Genomic DNA, 22,163 nt, shown 5'->3' on the forward strand with positions numbered 1-22,163 from the left:
TGAATTCTGTAGAATTGCAGGGAGAGAGAGATGAGGCTTAGAATCTGTGTAATTCCTTGCAATGTCTCCTAAAATAAAACCTCTTGGGATTTGTTCCCAGCAGCCAAGTCACTGATGCTAAGGTGGATACTACTAAGTGAGACAATCTCTATTTTTCAGATGCCTTGTTCCCCGAGGACTGTCCTTGGATAGTGGGGTTGGCCATTATCCTGTCTCTCCTGGCCATTGGTACAATGATCTTTGCTCTACTTGTGTGTGCTAGAAAAGCCAAAGGTAAAAAGGAAAGAAAAAAGTGGGGGATCGGGTTCATTGTGTAAGAATTAGAGGATAATAGTAACACAAAATTTGTAAATGGTCTGTAGGGGGTCTTTAGCATTTAAAATTGGGAGCAGGAAAATCAGAACAACAACAAAAAATTCCATCTGCACAGTTATGGCTCTGCATGTTTGTCAGATAACTGAAGTTGTCTGGTCAAGGTCAATTATTTCATTAAGAAGAAAATAAAAAACATGCACTTGGTTTGTTTGTGACCTGACACTTAAATTTGATGGTTTAGGAACTAGATTATTTATTTGTTTGCTTTCTTCATGTTCTTGTTTATGTACCCAGAGATAATAAATGCTCTGTGACATAATTTATTAACTGTAGTCTTAGTTGAGCATTAGGATGGCATTTTCTGGTATCAGAATGGAGGTATTCTCTAATTTGGGGGTGGGTATACAGCCTAGGACAGTATTCAGAACATTTCTTCATGAACATAAGCAAGAAGATATTAACAAATTAGAGTTTTTATCCAGACCTCAACTACCTTGTCTGCCCTTCTCCAGTCTCTAGAAGAAAAAAAAAAGTGTCATAAAAGAGCCTGTTTCTCTGTGCTCTAACTTGGTAATTTGTCTCTAAGCAGGATTCATTACCTATAGTCTGTGCTACTTATTTGTCTCCCTTTTCAATGTGTCCAATGAGATCTTTAAATAAATTCTTTCTCCAGAAAAGAAATAAAGTTAAATAAATAAATACATAAAATCATTGAAAGAACAGCAACAACAAAAATAAATGCTTTCTTCGGAACGTATGTTAGTGCTGTAGACAGCCTTATGTAGCTATTCCTGTAGTACTGAAAAGTATTTCTATTGATTTTGTTCTCCATTGACTGAACTTACAGTATCTTGAGGGCTACTTTCCTGCCAATATGATTTACCTCAACTAGTGTTGAAAAGAATCAGGACAGTAATCAAAGGCAAAACTAAAGAAACAAACAACAATACAAAACCCATAGTGTGAAGAACTGTGTTGAAGTTCTACTCTCAACACCTGCCAATTCATGCAATCGATATACTTCATACCCCTAAATTTATGTACAACATAGAACTCTCAAAATGTCCAATAGCATCTACTTGGTCAATATGAAAAAGATCATTTTTAATTTTCTTAAGATTTAATCTATCTATCTATCATCTATCTATCATCTATCATCTATCTATCTATCATCTATCATCTATCTATCTATCTATCTATCTATCTATCTATCTAATCTATCACCTATCTATCATCTATCTATCATCTATCAATCATCTATATCTATCATCATCTATCTATATTATCTATCAATCATCTATTTAGAGTTCTTGTGAATGGTGGGAGGGCGAAGGGAGGGAGAGTAAGAGAGAGAATTTCCAGCAGCTGAGCATGGTGCCCAACCCAGGGCTCTATCTCACCACCCTGAGATCATGACCTGAGCCAAAATGAAGAGTGGGGCACTTAACCAACTAAACTACCCAGGGCTATCCATTTGCATGATATCTCTATCCCCTCACTTTAAATCAGCAGTTGTCTTTAGGTCTAAAATGTGTTTTGTAGGCAGCAAAAAATGTTTTTGTTCCTGTGTCTTTTGACAGGAACTTTTAGTCCATTTAAATTCAAAGTAATTTTTGTAGCTTTATTTATTTATTTATTTATTTATTTATTTATTTATTGACATTGTATTACTCATTTTTTTTTCATTGTTTCCAGAGATTTTCTCTGATCCTTTTTGTGTTTGTCACTTTTGGTCTTTCCTTTCCACTAAAAGAGCCCTCTGTAGCATTTTTTTCAGTGCTGGTTTAGAGCTCATTAACTCCTTTAGTTTTTCTTTGTATGGGAAACTCTTTATCTCTTTCTCTTCTAAATGATAGCCTTGTTGGATACGGTATTCTGGGCTTCAGATTTTTCCCACTCATCACTTTGAACATATCAATGACACCACTCTGGCTTGCCAAGTTTCTGTGGAGAGATCTGCAGCTAGCACTATGGGTCTTCCCTTGTATGTTAAGGAATATTTTTGTCACTATATATTATAAATTTAATTGAAATATGTCTTGATGTTGGTCTGATTTTGTTGATTTGCTGGGAGTTCTTTGTGCCTCCTGGCTCTGGATGTCTGTTTCCTTCCCCAGAATAGGGAATTTTTTAACTATTATTTCTTCAAATAAACGTCCCCCCCCATCTCTCTTTCTTCTTCCCTTGGATTCCTATAATACAAATGTTATTACATTTGATATAGTCACAGAGTCTCCTAAGTCTATTCTTATGTTCCATAATTCTTCTTTCTCTCTTTTTTACAACTTCATTATTTTCCATATTTTTTTGTCTTCTAGGTCACTAATTCATTCCTCTGCTTCTTGCAGCCTTCTCTTCATTTCATCAAGCCTGTTTCCAATCTCATTTATTGCATTCTTCATTTCCAGTTGATTCTTTTTTAACTCTTCATCTCTGTGGTAAGGGTCTCTCTGATGTCTTCTATTCTTTTCGCAAGCTAAGTGAGTATCCTTATGAATGTGGCTTTAAATTCTCAATTGGCCATATTATTTTTAGATCTCTGACTGTGCCTTTGTTCTTGGTATGCATTTCTCCATCTTGCATTTTGTCTAATTACTGTCTACTTCTCCGTGTTAGAGGAGCCAGTTATGTTTCCTGCTACTGGAAGTAATGGTTTTATGAAGAATTGGTCATGTAGTGTCCAGGGCCCAGTGCTTCAATGAATGTCTCTGATGTGTACTGTGTGTGCTCTGCTATTGAGTGTTAGCTGCTTTATCTGTCAAATCAGTCATCTTAAGAGGCTCTCCTTGCCTGAAGTGGCCAGTGTTAGGTCCCTGGACTGCATATGATGACTTCTAACTAGATGTGCTCTGGTCTCCTTGTGAAAGGAGACCTGAAACCATTTCCATGAGAACTGAGGCTCTGCAGAACTTTCTGGTTGGGAGAGTTGGTGTGGGCAGGGGTTTGTGCTGCTTTTGGGAGGGTGGAGCTTGCTGCACTGGGAATGAGACGAGATTGACTGAGAAGCTTAGTCCTACCAGAATGCAGGGGTGTGGGGCGCTGTGTAAGCAAGAACCCGATTTTGATGCTGGGCTGCTTCCTACAGGTGGTTCTGTGTTTATGCTGAGGTGTAGGTGAGGGAGTGTTAGCTAGCTACTTAGGTCCTGGAGAGGGTTTTCTGTGACTGCTGCTTCAGGGACACACTCCAAGAAGAGCAAATAATCTTCCTACTGTGTGCCCCAGATGTTCTTTAAGTCATTATTCCATACCATCTACTTCTGGGTTGTTTGCCTGACTTCTTTCCTGGAACAAGATAGTGACCTTAGGCTTCTATCCCAGCCAAGCCTGCTAAACTGTAAACCATAGGCTTTATGGCCCACTTGTTGCAAGAATTCACTAAATTCGACCTCTCTCATTTTCCAAGCAATAGCTGTGGGGAAATGTTTTCCTTGTGCATTCCCCTGTGTGGTCCTTTCTCTCTTGTGCTTCTCATGACCATGGCTCACTCCCTCTGAAGGACCTGTCATCTTCCTCCCCTAAACCATCTCTCTGCAATTCCTACCTTTTCCCATGTGTTCTCTTCTCTCCCTTTAGTTGTGGAGTATTTTTTTTTCTGTCAGATTTCAGGTTGTTTTCTAGGGGTACTTGAGATGATTTGAGAGTTATCTAGTTGTGTTTGAGGGATGAGAGAAGCCTAGGGTCTTAGCCTTCTACCACTATCTTCCTCCTCTCCATTGCTAATGGCTCTTTTCAACAAGTAGTTTTTTTTTCTTTTGTTCCCGAGCATTTAGTGTACCTGTATGCTAAAGCAGAGAGGGAGCAGACAGTCTATGGAACTCAGACCTTGCTCCCATCTGTGCTATCAGGGTGTAGGATAACATAAATCATAATATTTGCCAGCCCCTCTGACCTAGAGAGAGTAAGAGAAGCTCCTGTGTAATTTTGTGGAGATCTATGGCTGGATCTTCTTTATTCTAGTTGGTCTTTTAGGCTGTAGCTTTTTTATGTACCCCAGAATGTCCAGAATTGGAATGGGCTATGGGGTCTGGGGACCACCGGGGCAGACCACCTATGTTTCCTAGCCCATATTCCTGGATCCAGTATTAAGATGGAGGGTGGGAGATAAACAGTGCTGCTCACCAGCCCCTCCAAACTAGAGAGAGTTCCAGAGAGTAACCCCCCCCCCATTATTTGGCAGGAGTCTAGGGCTCTTTCCATTATATTCTAGTTACCGTTTTAAACTAGAACAATATTTTGTTCCCCAGGGCAGACAAATCTGCTCATAGCCCCTCAGTACTATCCCTTCCCACTGTAACTTACCATATTGTGTTAAAAATTTTCTTTATATCTGTGTCTCCATCTATCTTGCCATTCTCTATGTGTTCTCTGTTTTTTTTGTGTGTAGAAGCTGTTCAGATAGCCATAGATCTTTTTTTTTTTTTAAGATTTTATTTATTTATTAGAGAGAGACAGCCAGCGAGAGAGGGAACACAAGCAGGGGGAGTGGGAGAGGAAGAAGCAGGCTCCCAGCAGAGGAACCTGATGTGGGGCTCGATCCCAGAACGCCGGGATCATGCCCTGAGCCGAAGGCAGACGCTTAACGACTGCGCCACCCAGGCGCCCCAGCCATAGATCTTTTTCAAAGTGAATTGTTCTATAAATTTGGTGTGTAGATTTTGTGTGTCCATGGCAAAGGTGAGTTCAGAGTCCTCTTACATCACCATTTTCATCCACTCACAATAAAAAACATTTTGTTGTTTTCATTTTATATTATTTTATTTTTATTTAATACAGATATTAGCCTGAGCTAACTCCAGGGGAAAAATCAGTCAAATGGTTATATAGTTTATTGTTAGTCATGTATATTTAAAGTGTGTTCAATTAATCTTTTTTTCTTAAAACAGATTACTTTGGGTCTATTTATATATTTCTCAAAACTAAAACCAAATTAAACCTGTAACTGTGTAAATAGGTTATAAGACTGGTTTACCAATGAACCTCTACACTCATATTAAAAGTTACATATTTATTCATTTATTTTTGATGCATTTATTGGAAAAATACCATGCATTAGGAAATCTATGTGCTAAGAACATGGCGAATGCAATACAGGTGTGACTTTAGTACCCCTCAGGAAAGAAAATGTGTTTTGTTCATTAAAAAAAAAACCAACAACTAACCCTTAGGTGCTTAGTGCATATATATCACTCAATCAAGGTACTGACATTTAAAGATAATATGAGCCTTGGGGCGCCTGGGTGGCTCAGTCACTAAGCGTCTGCCTTCAGCTCAGGGCATGATCCCGGAGTTCTGGGATTGAGCCCCACATCAGGCTCCTCCACTGGGAACCTGCTTCTTCCTCTCCCACTCCCCCTGCTTGTGTTCCTTCTCTCGCTGGCTGTCTCTCTCTCTCTCAAATAAATAGATAAAATCTTTAAAAATATATAATATGAGCCAACAGTATTAGAATTACTATGTATTTGCTGAATATTAATATTTCTCTCACATTGCATCCTACCCTCCAAAAAATTAACATCAATGCTTGTAAAAGCAAAATTGCATTTAAAAGCTATTTTCCAGGGTAACTACACAAAATGACAAAATCTACTGCTCTAAGTTCTCATTTCCATACAAAACCATCAAAACAAAAAAGTAGAAGTGATCATATCCACTGAACTCTGAACAAGAATAAAAAGTTTACAGTAAGCAGACACTGAATCAACAAAAGACCCTTCCTATGGTAGGAAGATTTTGTACCAATTTTAGTTGCCTTGACTTACCCTGTCTCTGCCTTTGTAAGTGTCTTGATTTTGAAGCAACATCAGTCTGTATTAGAAGTGTGGAGCCCATTTCCCTGAACTTGGGGGGAGCAGAACAAACATGATTAATAAATTATTCTGTATATCTATTCTAACCTGTGTGGCAGCTTTCCAACAGACTGATCTAAGGTGTTTACCTTGGTTTTTCCTAGCTCAGAAGGGAGAGTAAAAGAGCAGTTATCATTGCTCAAAAGCATTACAAACTGAACTAATACTCTTAGAGGATTGGGAAAAACTTGATAGTCAAAGCAAACAATAGATGTCCTAATGTAAAATCTGGAGACCGTTCTTTTGGGAAACTAGGACATTCCAAAACAGCCATATGCATGTCCAAAGCAAGACTCATTCAGAAAAGATGTAAGAAAATCCTAATGTTTCATCTTGAGGTATTTTCTAGGCTCAGCGAAAACCTGTCTAAGTGTTAATATAGAGCCATCGCACAAAACCAATCAGCAAACATTAGGAGAGATGTTTGTCTTTCTTTTTTGTTTGTTTCTTTGCTTGTTGTTTTTTTTTAATTTTTATCATTTTTAATAATAATTTTTTATTATATTACGTTAGTCACCATACAGTACATCCCTAGTTTCCTTGTAAAGTCCCATGATTCATTACTTGCGTATAACACCCAGTGCACCATGCAATACCTGCCCTCCTTAATATCCATCACCAGCCTACCCCATTCCCCCACCCCCTCTCCTTTGAAGCCCTCAGTTTGTTTCCCAGAGTTCATAGTCTCTCATGGTTCATTTCCCCTTCCGTTTACCCCCCTTTCTTCTCCTACCAATCTTCCTACTTCTTATGTTTTTATTTCCTGGCATTGAAGTAAATCTCTGTCTAAACAAGTAGCTGAACACAAGTTAAGTAACAGGGACTTCATTGAACATACATGACAAAGGACAATCTTTGTAAAAATAATTTTGGAAAGTAACAAAACAAATAGACTACTACAGCCTTCCATAGTAATGAGAAAAACAATAACAGCAAACAGCAAAAAAACAACATCTGGGGAAATGAAAGAAGCAGATTTCCAGAATTACCACATTATATAATTTAAATGTTCAATTGTTAACCATGACCAAAACAATTACAAAGCCCATAAAGAAACAAAAATATATGGCCCACTCAGGGAAACAAAATAAGTTAAAAAATGTTTCTGAAGAAGAGCTGTCCTTTGATTTACTGAACACACACTTTACAACAAGGTTTTAAATATGATCAAAGAGCTAAAGGAAACTATCAAAAAAAAAAAAAAAACCCTAAGGGAAACCAGGAAAATTGTATGAGCAGAGATTTTTAAAAAGATTTATTTATTTATTTATTTATTTATTTTAGAAAGAGTTAGTGAGAATGTTATTGGGGAAGGGGCAGAGGGAGAAAGAGCGACAGAGTCTTAAGTAGAGTCCCCACTAGCACAGAGCCTGATCATGGGCTTAATCTCACAACCCTGAGATACAGACTTGAGCTGAATCCAAGAGTCAGATGCCCCACAAACTGAGCCACCCAGGTGCCCCAACAAAATGAGAATTTTAACAAAAGTACAAAAATTGTAATAAATTAGATAAGTAAACATAAACCTTCCAAAAATGCAAAGTTCAGGGCCATATACCTTTAGTGGTGAATTCTACCAATGTTTAAAGAAGAATTAGCAAACATATTTCACAAACTCTTCTAAAAATAGAAGAGGCCCCAGCACTTCATAAGTAATTTAATGAGGCAATCATTACCCTAATACCAAAGCCCGATAGGAAAAAAAAGAAAAACAGACTAATATCCTTAAGAATATTAAGGCAAAACACTTTTCAACAAAATCCAAGCAAATTGAATCCAACAGCATATTAAACAGCATATTAAAAAAAAAAGTGTGCCATGACCAAGTGGAATTTTTCCAGGAAGACGAAAGTGCTTCAGCATTAGAAATTCAACCAATGTAATAGAATACATTAGTGGAATAAAGGTAGAAACCTATATGATCATCTCAAGTGACACAGAAAACACATTTCAAAAAAATTCAATCACTTTTTCATGTTAAAACATTAATAAAAATAACAATATAAGGAAATTGCCCCAACATTAAAAAAAAATAAAACTAATGAAAACTCCAAAGCTTATATCAGACTTAATGGGGAAAACTAAAATCTTTGTCCCTAAAGTCAGGAACAAGACAAGAATGTCAATTTTACCACTGCAATTCAATATTGTACTGGAAGTTCTCTCCAAAATGATTAGATAAGAAAAAGAAATAAAAGATATACAAATTGGAAAATAAAAAGTAAAACAAACTCTATTCACAGATGACATGATCCCTTATGTAGAAATAAAAATCCACAAGAAAATTAATAGAAATAATGAATCAATTCATCAAAATCATAAGCTTGAAGATCAACACACAAAAATTAGTAATATATCTAAACACCTGCAAAAAAGAATCAGAAGAATATATTAGGAAAGTAATTCTGTTTACAATAGTGTCTAGAAAACTTAACCAAGAATTCTAAGTCCATTCCATGCTGTAAAGAATAGTCTATTCAACAGATTTTTCTGAAACAACTGAATTTCTGCATGCAAAAGAATGAATTTGGACCCCTGCCTCATACCATATAGAAAAATTAGCAATAAGGACAAAATTCACATAAATTGATCCACATTGACTTTTAAAACTTCTTTGCACCAAAGGTCATTATCAAGAGAGTCAAAAGAGAAAGTACAGAATGGGAGAAAATATTTGCAAAACATATACCAAATAAGGGTTTTATATCAAGAACACATATATAATACTTTAAAAAGACAATTAAAAAAAAACAACTCAATTTGAAAGTGGGTAAAATATTTGAATAGATAATTTTCTAAATGAAAACCAAAGCCACAATGAGATACCACCTCACAACTTTTAGGAGGGCTATAACTTAAAAAAAAAAAAGTAATGCTGATCAGAATATGGAGAAATTGGAATCCTTGGACATTGCTGGTGAGAATTTTAAATGGTGCAGCCATTGTGGAAACGGTTTGGCTGTTCCTCAAAAATGACACATATAATTACCATATGATCAAGCAATTCCATTCCTAGGTATGTAACCTAAATAATTTAAAATAGGGACTTGAAGAGTTACTTTATGCCAATGTTCATTGCAGCATTATTCACAGTAGCCAAAAGGTGGAAACAACACAAATGTTCATCATCACATGAATGGGTAAATGAATTATGGTACAGTGGAATATTATTAATTCATAAACAGGAAAGGAATTTTGTTATATGATCCAATATGAATGAAACTTGAAAACATTATGCCAAGTAAAATAAGCTTGACACTAAAAGGGAAAATATTTTATGATTAAGTGATATTCAATAGCTAGACTAATTAAATTTTATGAAAACAGGAAATAGATTAAAGTCAAGGGGAATTGGAGAGTGGGGACAGTGTGAAGTTACTTTTTAATAGTTATAGATTTTCTATTATGAGTGAAAAAAATGTTTTGGAAATAGTGGTGATGTTGCACAATGGTGAATATAATTAATGCCACAGATTACACACATAAAAATGATCAAAAGGGAAAATTGTATGTTTTAATTATATTTTATATAATATATTTTATATATTTATATAATTTATATAATATATATTACATATATATTACACATATATAATACACATATATAATACACATATATATATTACACACATATATATTACAATATATATTTATATAATTTATATAATATATATTACACATATATATTACACATATATATATTACACACACACACACACACACACACATATATATATATATATATACAACAAAAAGTTATTTTTCTCTATGATGATTGCATGAAGGTAGAAATACTTAACTCCAGGCAATTGATTTAAAACTTTTAAATTTTACCTTTCTTTCCCCTATATTCTGTTATCTTAATATATATCATATTTGATATATCAAATATCTATATGATATTTACCATATATATATACATATATATAGAAAGAGAGAGAGAGAGCTCAACCACACCCTAGATGAGTTCTACTAATAAATTCATTTTTATCTGCCTTTTTTTTTTTTTAGGTTCAATCAAGAAGCAGCATGGTGAGTTGGTTTACTTGTAACTCAGAGAAACTCACACTTCCATTTAGAGGATAAGGTAACAGATTTAAGTTGTACCTGATGAACATGGATCCAAAAGAAAAGATTGCAGGAATTCTGAATGCTTGGAAATTCCCTCAGAACTAACCTTATCCATGTTAAAATAGATTAGGGTGAGAACTTAAGTAGAGACACTATTCTAACCACATCCTTGAGTAGTAGCTGTGAGCTGTGTTTGTCAGTTTCAGAGATCTAGGGCAGGAACATTGTACCATTCTGTTCATTAAGTTGTGAATCATTCTGTTCATTGAGTTATTTCTATTCTATTTCTAAGGATAGATAGAGCAAATGTTCACAAACCCAAGCATCCATCAGAATCACATGGAGGGCACATATTGCTGGCACACACCCCAGAATTTCTGATTCAATAGTTCTGAGTTGGGCTCAAGTATTGACATTTCTAACAAGGTCCCACATTAAATATGCTCATGCTGCTGTGCCAGGAGACACACCATGAAGAATGCTGCTCTATCAAATTTTACTTGGCGATTTAGAAAAATATTAAGAAGCATTAAACATTATAGTATAAATTTTACTTATAATTACATGATGGATTAAAATAATACAAAGTATTAATGCACAAGAAACAGATCATATCCAGGAAGAAGACATGCAGCTTCCCAGGCTGCTTAGAACTTGATGTCACTTAACCTTTATTATTACAAGTTGAGAATAAGAGATATTTAAAGAGTGGACCAAGAGTTCTTTCTAAGGTAAGTACCATTTTTCTTCTTTGATTAAAATTCACAATATCAATGTAAGAATTTTATTACGTATTGTAAAATGTTAAATCTTTAAGACAGACCAGGGCACTTTTGAAAACTAAAATTTCACTCTCTTGGTCACTTTGGACCAGTAAAAATGCACATACTTGCATTTAAGTACAGTCACTGTAAAATATAGATATTGACCTTTATCCCTAGTCCTATCCCAAGGACATTGTCTGGCTGAATGAGTCTGGGCCCTTCGGCAGACAGGGCGCTGGGACATGAAAAGATAATGCAATTCTGGGGAAGTCAGAGTGGACACAAGTAGTGTCCTATTATAGAGATTGTGCAGAGATGGTTCTGGGTTCCACCATAGACGCAGATGTCTTGGGCTAGTAGGAGATTCCAAACACAGCAGAAATTTAAGTTCCTTCTCTTGAGAAAGCTTTGCAGATAGAAATAAAATTCCTTTTTTAAAAGTTTGTTGTTAATTGAACTATGCTTAACATACACTGTTGAATTTGTTTCAAGTGTGCAGCGCATTTCTTTGACAATTCTATACATTACTCAAGGTTCACCACAATAAATGTAGTCACCATACATTATTAAAATATTATGGACTATTGTCTCTATGCTGAACTTTTTACCTTTGTGACTACTTTATTGTACAACTAGAAATTTTACCTCTTAATCCCCTTTTTCTGCCCATCCCCCCACCCATATTTGGGCTCCTTCCATATTTTGGCTATTGTAGATAATGCTGTTATGCTTTGGGTGTATGTATCCCTTCAAACTCAATATTTGTGTATCGTTTCTGTAAATATCTACTGGGGCAATTTCTGTATCATTTCTGTAAATACCTACTAGGGCAATTGCTATTTTTAAATTTTGAGGAGCCTCCACACTGTTTTCCAGAGTGGCTGCACTAGTTTGCATTCCCACCAACAGTGTAAGAGGGTTCCCCTTTCTCCGAATCTTCTCCAACATCTGTTGTTTCCTGTGTTGTTAATTTTAGCCATTCTGACCAGTGTGAAATGTTATCTCATTGTGGTTTTGATTTGTATTTCCCTGATAATCAGTGGTGTTGAGCATCTTTTCATATGTCTGTTAGTCACCTGTATGTCTTCTTGGGAAAAATGACTATTCATGTCTTCTGCCCATTTTTTTTTCACTGGATTATACATTTTGGGGGTTATTTATTTGAGATATTTCTTGTTCCCTGAGGTAAGTTTAAATTGCTATATACTTCCATCTTGTGTCTGCTTTTGCTGCATCCCAAAGATTTCATTTTTACTTGTCTCCATGTAATTTTTTTTCTCTTTTGATTTCCTGGATGATCTATTCACATATTCATAGCATGTTGTTGAAGTCCATGTGTTTGTGGTCTTTCCAAACTTTTTCTTGTGGTTGACTTTACGTTTCATAGCTTTGTGGTCAGAAAAGATGCATGTTATGATCTCAGTATTTTTATACTTCTTGAGGCCTGATTTGTGACTTAGTATGTGGTCTATTTCAGAAAATGTCCCTTGTACACTCAAAAAGAAAGTGTATTCTGCTGCTTCAGGATGAAATGTTTTGAATATATCGGTTAAGTCCGTCTGTTCCAGTGTGTCATTCAGAGGCATTGTGTCCTTGTTAATTTTCTGCTTAGATGATCTGTCCATTGATGTAAGTGAGGCATTCAAGTTCCCTACTATTATTGTATCATTATCAATGAGTTCATTTAAGTTTGTTTTTAATTGATTTATATATTTGGGTGCTCCCAAGTTGGTGGTATAAATATTTACAGTTGTTACACCTTCTTGTTGGACAGTCTCATTTAATATGATATAGCGCCCTTCTTCATCTCTTGTTAGTCTTTGGTTTAAAATCTACTGTGTAGTCTAACTATGGCTACTCCAGTTTTCTTTAGATGTCCGTTGCGGGATAAATTTTCCCTATCTCTCACTTTCAATTTTCATGTTTATTGAAGTCTAAAATGAGTCTCTTATAGGCAGCATATAGATGGGTCTTGTTTTCTTAATCTTTTCTGACAACTTCTGTCTTTTGAATGAAACATTTAGTCCATTTACATTCATAGTAATTATTGATAGGTATGTATTTAGTGTCATTTTATTACTTGTTTTGTCATTGTTTCCAGTGATTTTCTCTCCTTTTTTTGTCTTTGTCATTTTCGTTCTTTCTTTCCCACTCACAAAGTCCCCTTTAATATTTCTTGTGGGTCTGGTTTAGTGTTCATGAATTCACTTAGGTTTTGTTTGTCTGAGAAACTCTTTATCTCACTTCTGTTCTGTGTGATAGCCTTGCTGGATACAGTATTTTTGGCTGCAGTTTTTTCCCAGTCATCACATTGAATAACACATGTCACTCCCTTCTTTCTTGCCAAGAATCTGTGGAGAGATTTGTAGTTAGCCTTATGCGTCTTCCCCTGTAAATTAGGAATCTCTCTCTCTATCTCTCTCTCTTTGGTCTTCCTACTTATTGCATTTTTTGTTTATCACTATATTTTGCAAATTTAACTACACATTTTTGTGTTAGCTTGCTTTTGTTGATTTAGATTGGAGATCTCTGTGCCTCCTGGATTTGGATGTCTGTTTCCTACCCCAGATTAAGGAGGTTTTCTGCTATTATTTCCTCCAATAAACCTTCTGTCCCTTTTTTTCTCTCTTCTTCCTCTGGGGCTTCTATGATACAAATGTTATTACATTTTATGGAGTCACTGAGTTCCCTAAGTCTATTCTAATGATCCATAATTCTTCTTTCTCTCTCTCTCTCTCTCTCTTTTTCTCAGCTTCATAGTTTTCCATTATTCTATCATCTTTATCACGTATTCATTCCTTGGTTTCTTCCATCCTTGTGCTCATTATACTCAGTGTGCTTCAAATCTCAGTCATATAAAATTATTGTTCAAATCTCAGTCAATAAAATTATTGTTTCATTTCTGACTATTTTTTAACTCTTTATCTTAGCAATATGGGCCTCTCTGAAGTCTTCCATTCTTTTTTCACCCCAGCTAGAATCTTATGATGTTTGTTTTAAATTCTCCATCAGGCATATTACTTTTATCTGTTTAACTTAGATCTATGGCTATGACCATAACTTTTTGTTTCATTTCAGATATTTCTTCAATTCTGGTATTTTCTCTGTCTTTGTCTCCTTCTTATGTTAGGAAAGCCTGTAGTGTTTCCTGCACCTGAGAGTAATGACTTCATGAAGAAGCGGTCATATGGTGTCTAGGTACTGCTGCTTCATAGAGTGTGTCTAGTGTGTGCTGAGTGTAATCTGCAGCTGTGTTTTGGCTGTTCTGTCCTTCAGGCCAGTCCTCTGCAGAGGCTCTCCTTGCCTGCTGTGGGCAGTGTTTGGACTTGAGCCAGAGGGTAGTGAATTTTAACTCGGACCTAGATGTTCTCTGGTCTGCTTATTAAATGAGACCTGATGCTTCTTCCAGTAGAACTGAAGCCTTGAAGAACTGTCTGCTTAGAAGACATGGTGTGAGCAAGATTTGTGCTGGTCCTCTGAGGAAGGAGACAGCCATGCTGGGACTGAGGCACCTTTGACAGAGAAGGGTAATAATGGCAGAGCACAAGGGTGTGATACTTGGTGTAAGTAGGTTAGGCAGCCAGTGTCAGCACTGCAGTTGTTTACTAAAGGTAACTTTTGTGTTTACACCAAGGTGTGAGAGAGCAAAATTCACCAGCCAACTCCTTTTACTCCAGAAAGGTGTCTCCATGCCTGTTGCTTTCAAGGAAACACTCCCAGTAGAACAAGTAGTATCCCCTTTGTGTGTCCCAGGCATTTTTCAGATAATCATGTTCATGCAGTCAGTCTCTGGGTTGTTTGCCTGTCTTTTCTAAAGGAGCATTGCAATGCTCTCTGGGGTCTATCCCAGCCAAGCCTACTGACTTTTAAAACTCCAGGATTTAGGGACATGATGTGGGGAGGGGCCTGCACTGGTCTTCTGGGGAAGGGTCTCACCTCACTGGGACTGATGCAGGTTTCGCTGAGAAGGGCAATCACATCAGAGTGCAAGGGTGTGGGGCTTGGAGCAAGCAGGCTAGGCTAGCAGTTTTGGGGTCAAGCTGCCCTTGACAGAGGACTTTATGCCTATACTGAAGGGTGGAAAAGGGAAATGTGGCCCAGTGGTTCTTTTATCACTGTAGAGGGTTCTCTGTGAATGCAACACTCACTGGAGTGCTCCAAGAAGAACACACATCTCCCCAACCCACTCTGCACCCCAGGTGTTCCTGGAATTAAACCATCTGCCTCAGGGTGTTTGTTTGCCTTCTCTCCTTTAGTAGGGCAGCACCTCAGGGCTCTCTCCCAGCCAGGCCCACTTACCTTAAAAACTCCAGTCTTTAAGCCCTGCTGGTTGCAGAAAAAACAAACAAATAAACCAAACTGAACCAAAACAACACACACACACACACATAAACAAAAAAAACAAAAACAAAAAACCCAACAACAACTCACAAAAAACTGTCCCTCTTTTTTTTTTCCCTCGCCAATGCTTTGGGGGAGTGCTCTCCCTGTTCATTTCCCTGTGTATTCCTCTCACTCAAATCTTTCTCTGCAACCAGGGCTCCCTCCCCTTTGCATCACCCAGGATCTATTTGTCCACCAAACCATGTCTCCGCACTTCTACCTTCCCCATTGTGACCTCTTCTCTCCCTATAGTTGTGGAATGCACTGTCTTCCTCAAGTTGATTTCTTGGATATTCAGAATGATTTGATAGTTATCTAGTTGTGTTTGAGGAATGAGAGGAACCTAGGTCTTCCTAATCTGCCACCATCTTAGTTCTGAAGTAGGAATATTGATAAGGAAGGAAAAACTTGAGGTAACATACTTCTGGATTTCATAGTATACTACATCACTGTAGTAATCATAACAGTTCTTTACTGGAACAAAAGTAGATGTACAGAGAGATGAGTACAACCAAATAGAAAGCCCCAAAACAATGCCACACTGATATTATCAATTATTTTATGACAAAAGAGGCAAGAATATACAATAGGGGAATTGTCCCTTCATTAAATGTTGTTGAGATAACAAAACATACTTGGAAAAGAATGAAATTTGAACACTTTTACACCATACACATAAGTAAACTCGTAATTGGTGCACGACTTAAATGTAAGATCTAAACCATAAAACTTTTAGAAGAAAACATAAGCAGTAAGCTCTTTGATGTAAGTTTAAGCAATATTTACTTGAATTTGTTTCCTCAGGCAAGGACAACAAACACAAAAATAAACTGTTAGGACTACTTCAAAATAAATATTTTTGCATACAAAGGAAACCATAAACAGAGTGAAAATGAACCTACTGAATGGGAATAGATATTTGCAAATGATATATCTGATAAAAGATTAACATCCAAAGTATATAACAAACTCACAGAGTTCAATATCAAAAATTCAAATAACCTAACCAATAAATGGACAAAAGACCTGACTAGACTTTTCTAAAAAAAAAGATTTGCAGATGGCCAACAGTCACAGAAAAGATGCTAAACATCACTAATCAGTAGGGAAATATATATCAAAACAATAAGATGTCACCTCATACCTGTCACAATGTTTACTATCAGAAAGACAGGAAATGTTGGCAAAGATGTGGAAAGGGAACACTGTGAACTCTTGGTGGGAATATAAACTGGTGCAGCCATTATTGAAAAAAGTTTGAAGTTCCTCAAAAAAATAAAAATGGAATTACCATATTATGCAGTAAGTGAAGTACTAGGTATTTATCAGAAAAAATGAAAACACAAATTCAAAAAGGCATATGCTCTCCTATGTTTAACAGAGCATTATTTACATAGCCAACATACAGAAGTGACATAAAGTCATAAATGTCCAAAGATAAATAATGAATAAAGATTATATATATATCCATTTGAGACATGTGGGTGTACCTAGATGGTACTACACTAAGTGAAATAAATCAGATGATGAAAACCAAATACCATGTGATTTCACTTACATGTAGAATCTAAAAATCCTAACAAACAAACAAAACAAAACAGAAACTCTTGATAGATTTAGAGAACAAAATGGTGGTTGTTATAGAGGATGTGGCTGGGGGAATAGATGAAATAGGTAAAGGGGATTAAAAAGTACAATCTTCCAGTTACAAAACAAATAAGATGTGGGTATGTAATGTACAGCATTACATGTACAGGGAATATAATCAATAGTATTCTATCAACTTTGTATGGTGATACATAATAATTGGAATCATTTCACTGATCATTTCATAAAATATATAAATATTGAATCACTGTTTTGTAACCCTGAAACTAATAAAATATATCATGTTAATTATTCTTCAGTGAAAAAAATAAAATTCTTGCTGGATAAATGAGGGTTTAAGATATTAACAATTTGTACTCTCCTGAGGATAGACATATGATTTTGGAGATATATACTTCAGTCTCATTCTCTTTGAATGATCGCCTCCAATTATCGTATTTGTAATTAATATTGTCAGAGATATTATTATTCAGATGCTTGAATTAATTTAAAAGAATATGGCTGACATTTGTTATAATGTTGTCCTTTGGGAATATTTTAATGTAGGGCAGCTCAGAACTACTGAGTACCCACACCTCAAGTCACACTGTGCTCCAGCGAATCAATATCTCCCTGAGCAATGTTGGAGGGTCGCGGCTTAGCACTCTGTGAATCATGGTGTGGGTTTTTGAAAGTACTTCCATATGAGTGAAATGTCTATTTATTTGTTATCCAGGGGCACAACACTCAGCTCACACACAAAAAAATATATAATTTCCAACTCATATGTATTATAAGCTCCCTTCACAGAGCAATGAACTGTCAGAATTTTTGGTTTCTCTCTCTAACTTAATTGTATATTTCTTTTTAAAGGTAAACTTCAGGAAGAATATGGTAAGTCATCCATTATTTCCCTGTGTTTAATGGATTTATTACAATATAAGACATTTTTTGTTTGAAGGAAAGATTTAAGAGAAAAAAGCCCTTAGAAATATAAGGAAATAAATACCAACTTGGAATTTGGGATTGTGCATTTCCTTCCCTTTTATCTTAATTAGGTTGTTCAAGTGTCCATGAGATCTGTTGGATCATTATGTCTATAATTCCTAGAAGTTTGCAAATATTGCTTCAATTCTACAGAGAGTAGAAGCTGGTTAATACCTGGGCAAAGTACTAATGAAGGACTGCAGCGAATTCACCGATAATTCGGGAAAGGCACATGGTGCTACTTTTCAGTGCAGAGCACAGCCTTGTCCATCATCAAATTTCTACTAATGTTAGCTATTTTCACTTTTTGTTTGTTAGTTTGCATGTATGTTTTACTTGCTAAACCATTTCTTTCAGAATTTAGAAAAGGAAGGTTGTGTAAAATGCACTTGGAGAACCTTTTCTTCTGCATTTTTGAGACATTTATATATGGAGGAACCTTTCTCACCTACTCTGACCCCCTCAATTTTTAAAATCCTTTATCACATGCTGCATAACAGTTTTCAAGGTATGAATCAGTATTTGTATTATCAGATTATGCCCCTTATAAAATGTTCAGGGAAAAAAATATGTCTTTTGATGCCCAAAATTTCTTCTTGGGATGAGCAATGAAGCCTGACAGGCTGTTTTAGGTTGTTCCTGATCTGGATGCTTCCACCTACCAAAGGCACACTGATCCTGTCCCAGTCTCTTGCATCTCAGACCCCATGTGTAACATGGATGGACTTTTTTGGGGGACTATCCTATGATGAGCTCCCCACAATCATCAGATGGATCTGCAGGGTCTGACTTAGTTTTTGAAGAAAGGAAACTGTAGATGATGGAGTTATGGGCATACTTCATGATAGTCTAGAATCTATTAGAAATCACACATTTGAGATGATGTACACCAGGCCTGTGTCCTTGTCTCTCTTCTGTATGGCTTCTTTTCACCTGCTTGGCTAATATTTTACCAAGTCAGACCTTGAAAGATTTGAGCAAAGTCTGTTTCTCTAGGAATTCTTCCATACATATTTTGTTAAATACTTTATTATATCTTTTTCTTTTACACAGAACTCTTAATTAAACATAATGGTGAGTAGTTTTGTTTTTATTTTAAAAGGAAAATTATCGTAAAAATTATATTTGATTTACTAAAGTTATATTAGCAATTGATTTCCATTTCATAAGCTATCAATTCTCTTAAATGAACTCCCTGTGTATGACTAGCCATCAGTTGAAATGAAGTTGTACTTTTGTACCATTATAATTATAGATTGTATAACCAATTTGCATTTTAAAAGTCACACCATGAAATTCTTTAAAAAATGGTTCATTTGTTTATTAGATGTTTTAATGTTTAAAGCCAAATAAAGTAATCATATATCCCTTTATGATTTTATCTGCTATTACTTCTAATATACAGATCAATGTGTGAATTTTGATCTTCACCTAGGTTTTCTTTCTAATTCTTAATTCTTTATTATTAAATAATAATTAATGCTAATTTATATTTTATATGTCAACCAAATATACCAACACCAATATTTGGCTCTTTTAAGCCTTTACATTTTTCTATATATGCTAAATTATTAAAATATAATTTGCATATGCTTGATATACTGTATTCATATATTTTTGTTTTGTTTTGTTTTTGTTTTTATCTCTTGACTTTGTTATTTAGGAGAATGTTTTTATAGTAATTGATCTCTATGCATTTAAACTGGATTTTCCCTGTTTCTGAAATATTTTATTTCTATGGTCATTTCCTGATTAACGCTGCTTTCCCTGTGGGAAACTGATGAACCCTCACTAGTTCAGAGAGGGATCTCAGTACTCTATGGGACCCCAAAGTCATGCATTCCCTCATTATTGCTTTGTGTGGTGCTCCGCACATGGGAGTGGTCAGGGCAATGTGTTCTTTATTGATTGTCCAGTAGCCTGATCAGTGTAGAGCTAAGTGTTGCCAGTCCAAAAATACCTGTTGGATGGAAAAATTGATTTTATTTATGATTTTTTCTTTGCCTGTTTGTTTTGCTCCTTATTTTTCTAAATTATGTAGGAAAAGAGAAACTGAGCTCTGTTTTCTTTCCTGTTCTAACTTTTAACGATCACAGAACACTTATTTTCACAGAAACACTTAATGTCAAAATTAGACTCTTATATTGACTATCTTATATTATTTTGAATCTCATGTCTTTGGACATAATCCTCTGAGCCATGAATAAGGCTTGGTGAATAATCTTGGTCTGGAGCTGCCTAGAAATGGACTTGCCTGAGACTTCACACTAGGCTCTATGAGACCTCAGGGGAATCATAGAGAGGGAGGAGTTCCTAAAAGAGTTATCAAGTACTCATACCCCGAGAAAGGATATAAATAGTTTGGGAATTGGGAGGGAGGACCTTGAGGAATCTACCAAAATACTCCCCAGAAAAAAAGTGAGCATTATACCATCTATACATACAGATGACCCTGATGTGAGAAAAGTTTTTCTCCTTCCTTTCCACAAACCCACACTCTACTCCACTTCCAGCTCTTTTCCCTTGAGGAACTGGAAACTTCATGGGAGGTGAGAGAAGGAGAAGCAAGGGGCATTGCATGGACTGGACAATTTAATACTCCAAACCTATATGGAAAAAATAATTCTGGGAAGTTTATTTGAAAGGCTAATAGTGAGATTGAATGAGATTGCTTCTTGCATAATCTTAATGATTTCCAAGTTATTCTATAAACCAGTCATATAGGCACATACAACTGTGTGTCCTATAGTCACATTTGGTCAAATGTTTAATAAATAGGTATTTTGAAAGCGTACTTATTTAAATTAATTTAGTACTGTCCATGAAACATACTATATTATCTACTTAAGAGACTTCTCAAGAAAGACCTTGTGTCGACATTGCTGACTCTAATCTGAAACACTCAAAACAATGAGTTATTATGATGTGGTTGAGGGTAAAAGCCATGGAAAATCTAATTGCCTCTAAGTCTGCAGCCATATCAAGTTTGCTCTGGAAGACAAATCTGCAATAGGTTCAGATGGCGTGGGAGGTTTCCAAGACTGCAGGACTAAACAACCTAAGGTGTGGAGCATTTTAAAGTGTAGATCAGGAAACTACATCTCTATTTCTAAAACTCCAAGAGACATGTCTTAAGTTTTTATGGTTGTTCAAATTAGGGAACTATTGCCTGAGGTGAATATGTTAAAGACACCATCTCATTAACAAAAGGTAAGCTAAAGCAAACACCCCTCTGAGGAAATCCTTAGAAATTCTTAGGAAGTATTTTTTTTGTTTGTTTATTTTCAGTTTCTTCTTAAAATCTCCTGGGTATTGTGAATGATCTTGTAGTAAAATAAGGATCTGAAGGCCAGTTTCAGACAACCTCCAATTCTGGGAAGAATGGGTAGAATTTGTAGGTCCTTGGCATCTATTTTCTTAACTTTCAGACCTCATCTTTTTTAAATATCCTGTTTTATTTCCAAATAAACACATTTACAAGCCTAATAGCATTTTTTAGATTGAGTTATGTATTATTATTATTATTATTATTATTATTATTCAGAAAACAAGTTTCTTTCTCTGTGTCAGAGATATATACTGGATCATCAAATCTATGGTCTCAGGATCTCTGTTGTCAAATAAGACCAAGTTATAGGACAGAATTTCCAAGAATAGGGATAAGAAGACATATTCTAACATACTGTTGTTTTGTTTATTTCTTTATATAGAGACTATGGAAAAAGAAAATGGTAAGTGATATTTATTTTTGATGGAAGCAGTGTTTGAACATTCCACACTTGATATTCTTTCATTATTATAAAAATGCCCAAATCCAACACCCCACTTATGACTTAAAAATGTTTAGAAACAATGAAAATATTTTTCTGCTACTCTTTAAAAAGCAAAGTGTTCATAACACAGGAAAAGTTTTAGCCATAAATAAAGAAGAACCAGATTCATCAGCTACTGCTGGTGAGGGCTGGAACTCAGATCTTACATCTGCTCCATGCAATTACGTCAGTCATTCCTTGTGCCTATGGTAATTAACTGCCTATTCTATAGTCAGTGCTGTATGAGGGGGGAAAAAGATTCTTTCACTTTGGGAATTGCTATTTCAGGACAGATACACATTCCACATTTACATGATAAATGTAAACAAATGTTCTCATAAGTGTTATGGAGGAGGGTTCATGATGCCATGAACACATACAATAGTGAGATTGGGTTT

At 35.7% G+C, this 22,163-nt stretch overlaps 1 protein-coding gene across 1 annotated transcript in view; it reads left to right on the plus strand.

The window, feature by feature from the left end:
• LOC103680572 (butyrophilin subfamily 1 member A1-like) overlaps nt 1–22,163 on the plus strand; it is a 63,322-nt gene that overhangs the window by 30,688 nt on the left and 10,471 nt on the right. Inside the window, exons 4-5 of the mRNA XM_040622729.1 lie at nt 4,968–4,989; nt 10,173–10,193. Coding sequence (XP_040478663.1) covers nt 4,968–4,989; nt 10,173–10,193 — 43 coding nt within the window. The remainder of the gene's footprint in view (nt 1–4,967; nt 4,990–10,172; nt 10,194–22,163) is intronic.

Source organism: Ursus maritimus, unplaced genomic scaffold, assembly GCF_017311325.1.
Source record: "Ursus maritimus isolate PB19 unplaced genomic scaffold, ASM1731132v1 scaffold_5, whole genome shotgun sequence".
Lineage (NCBI taxonomy): Eukaryota > Metazoa > Chordata > Mammalia > Carnivora > Ursidae > Ursus > Ursus maritimus.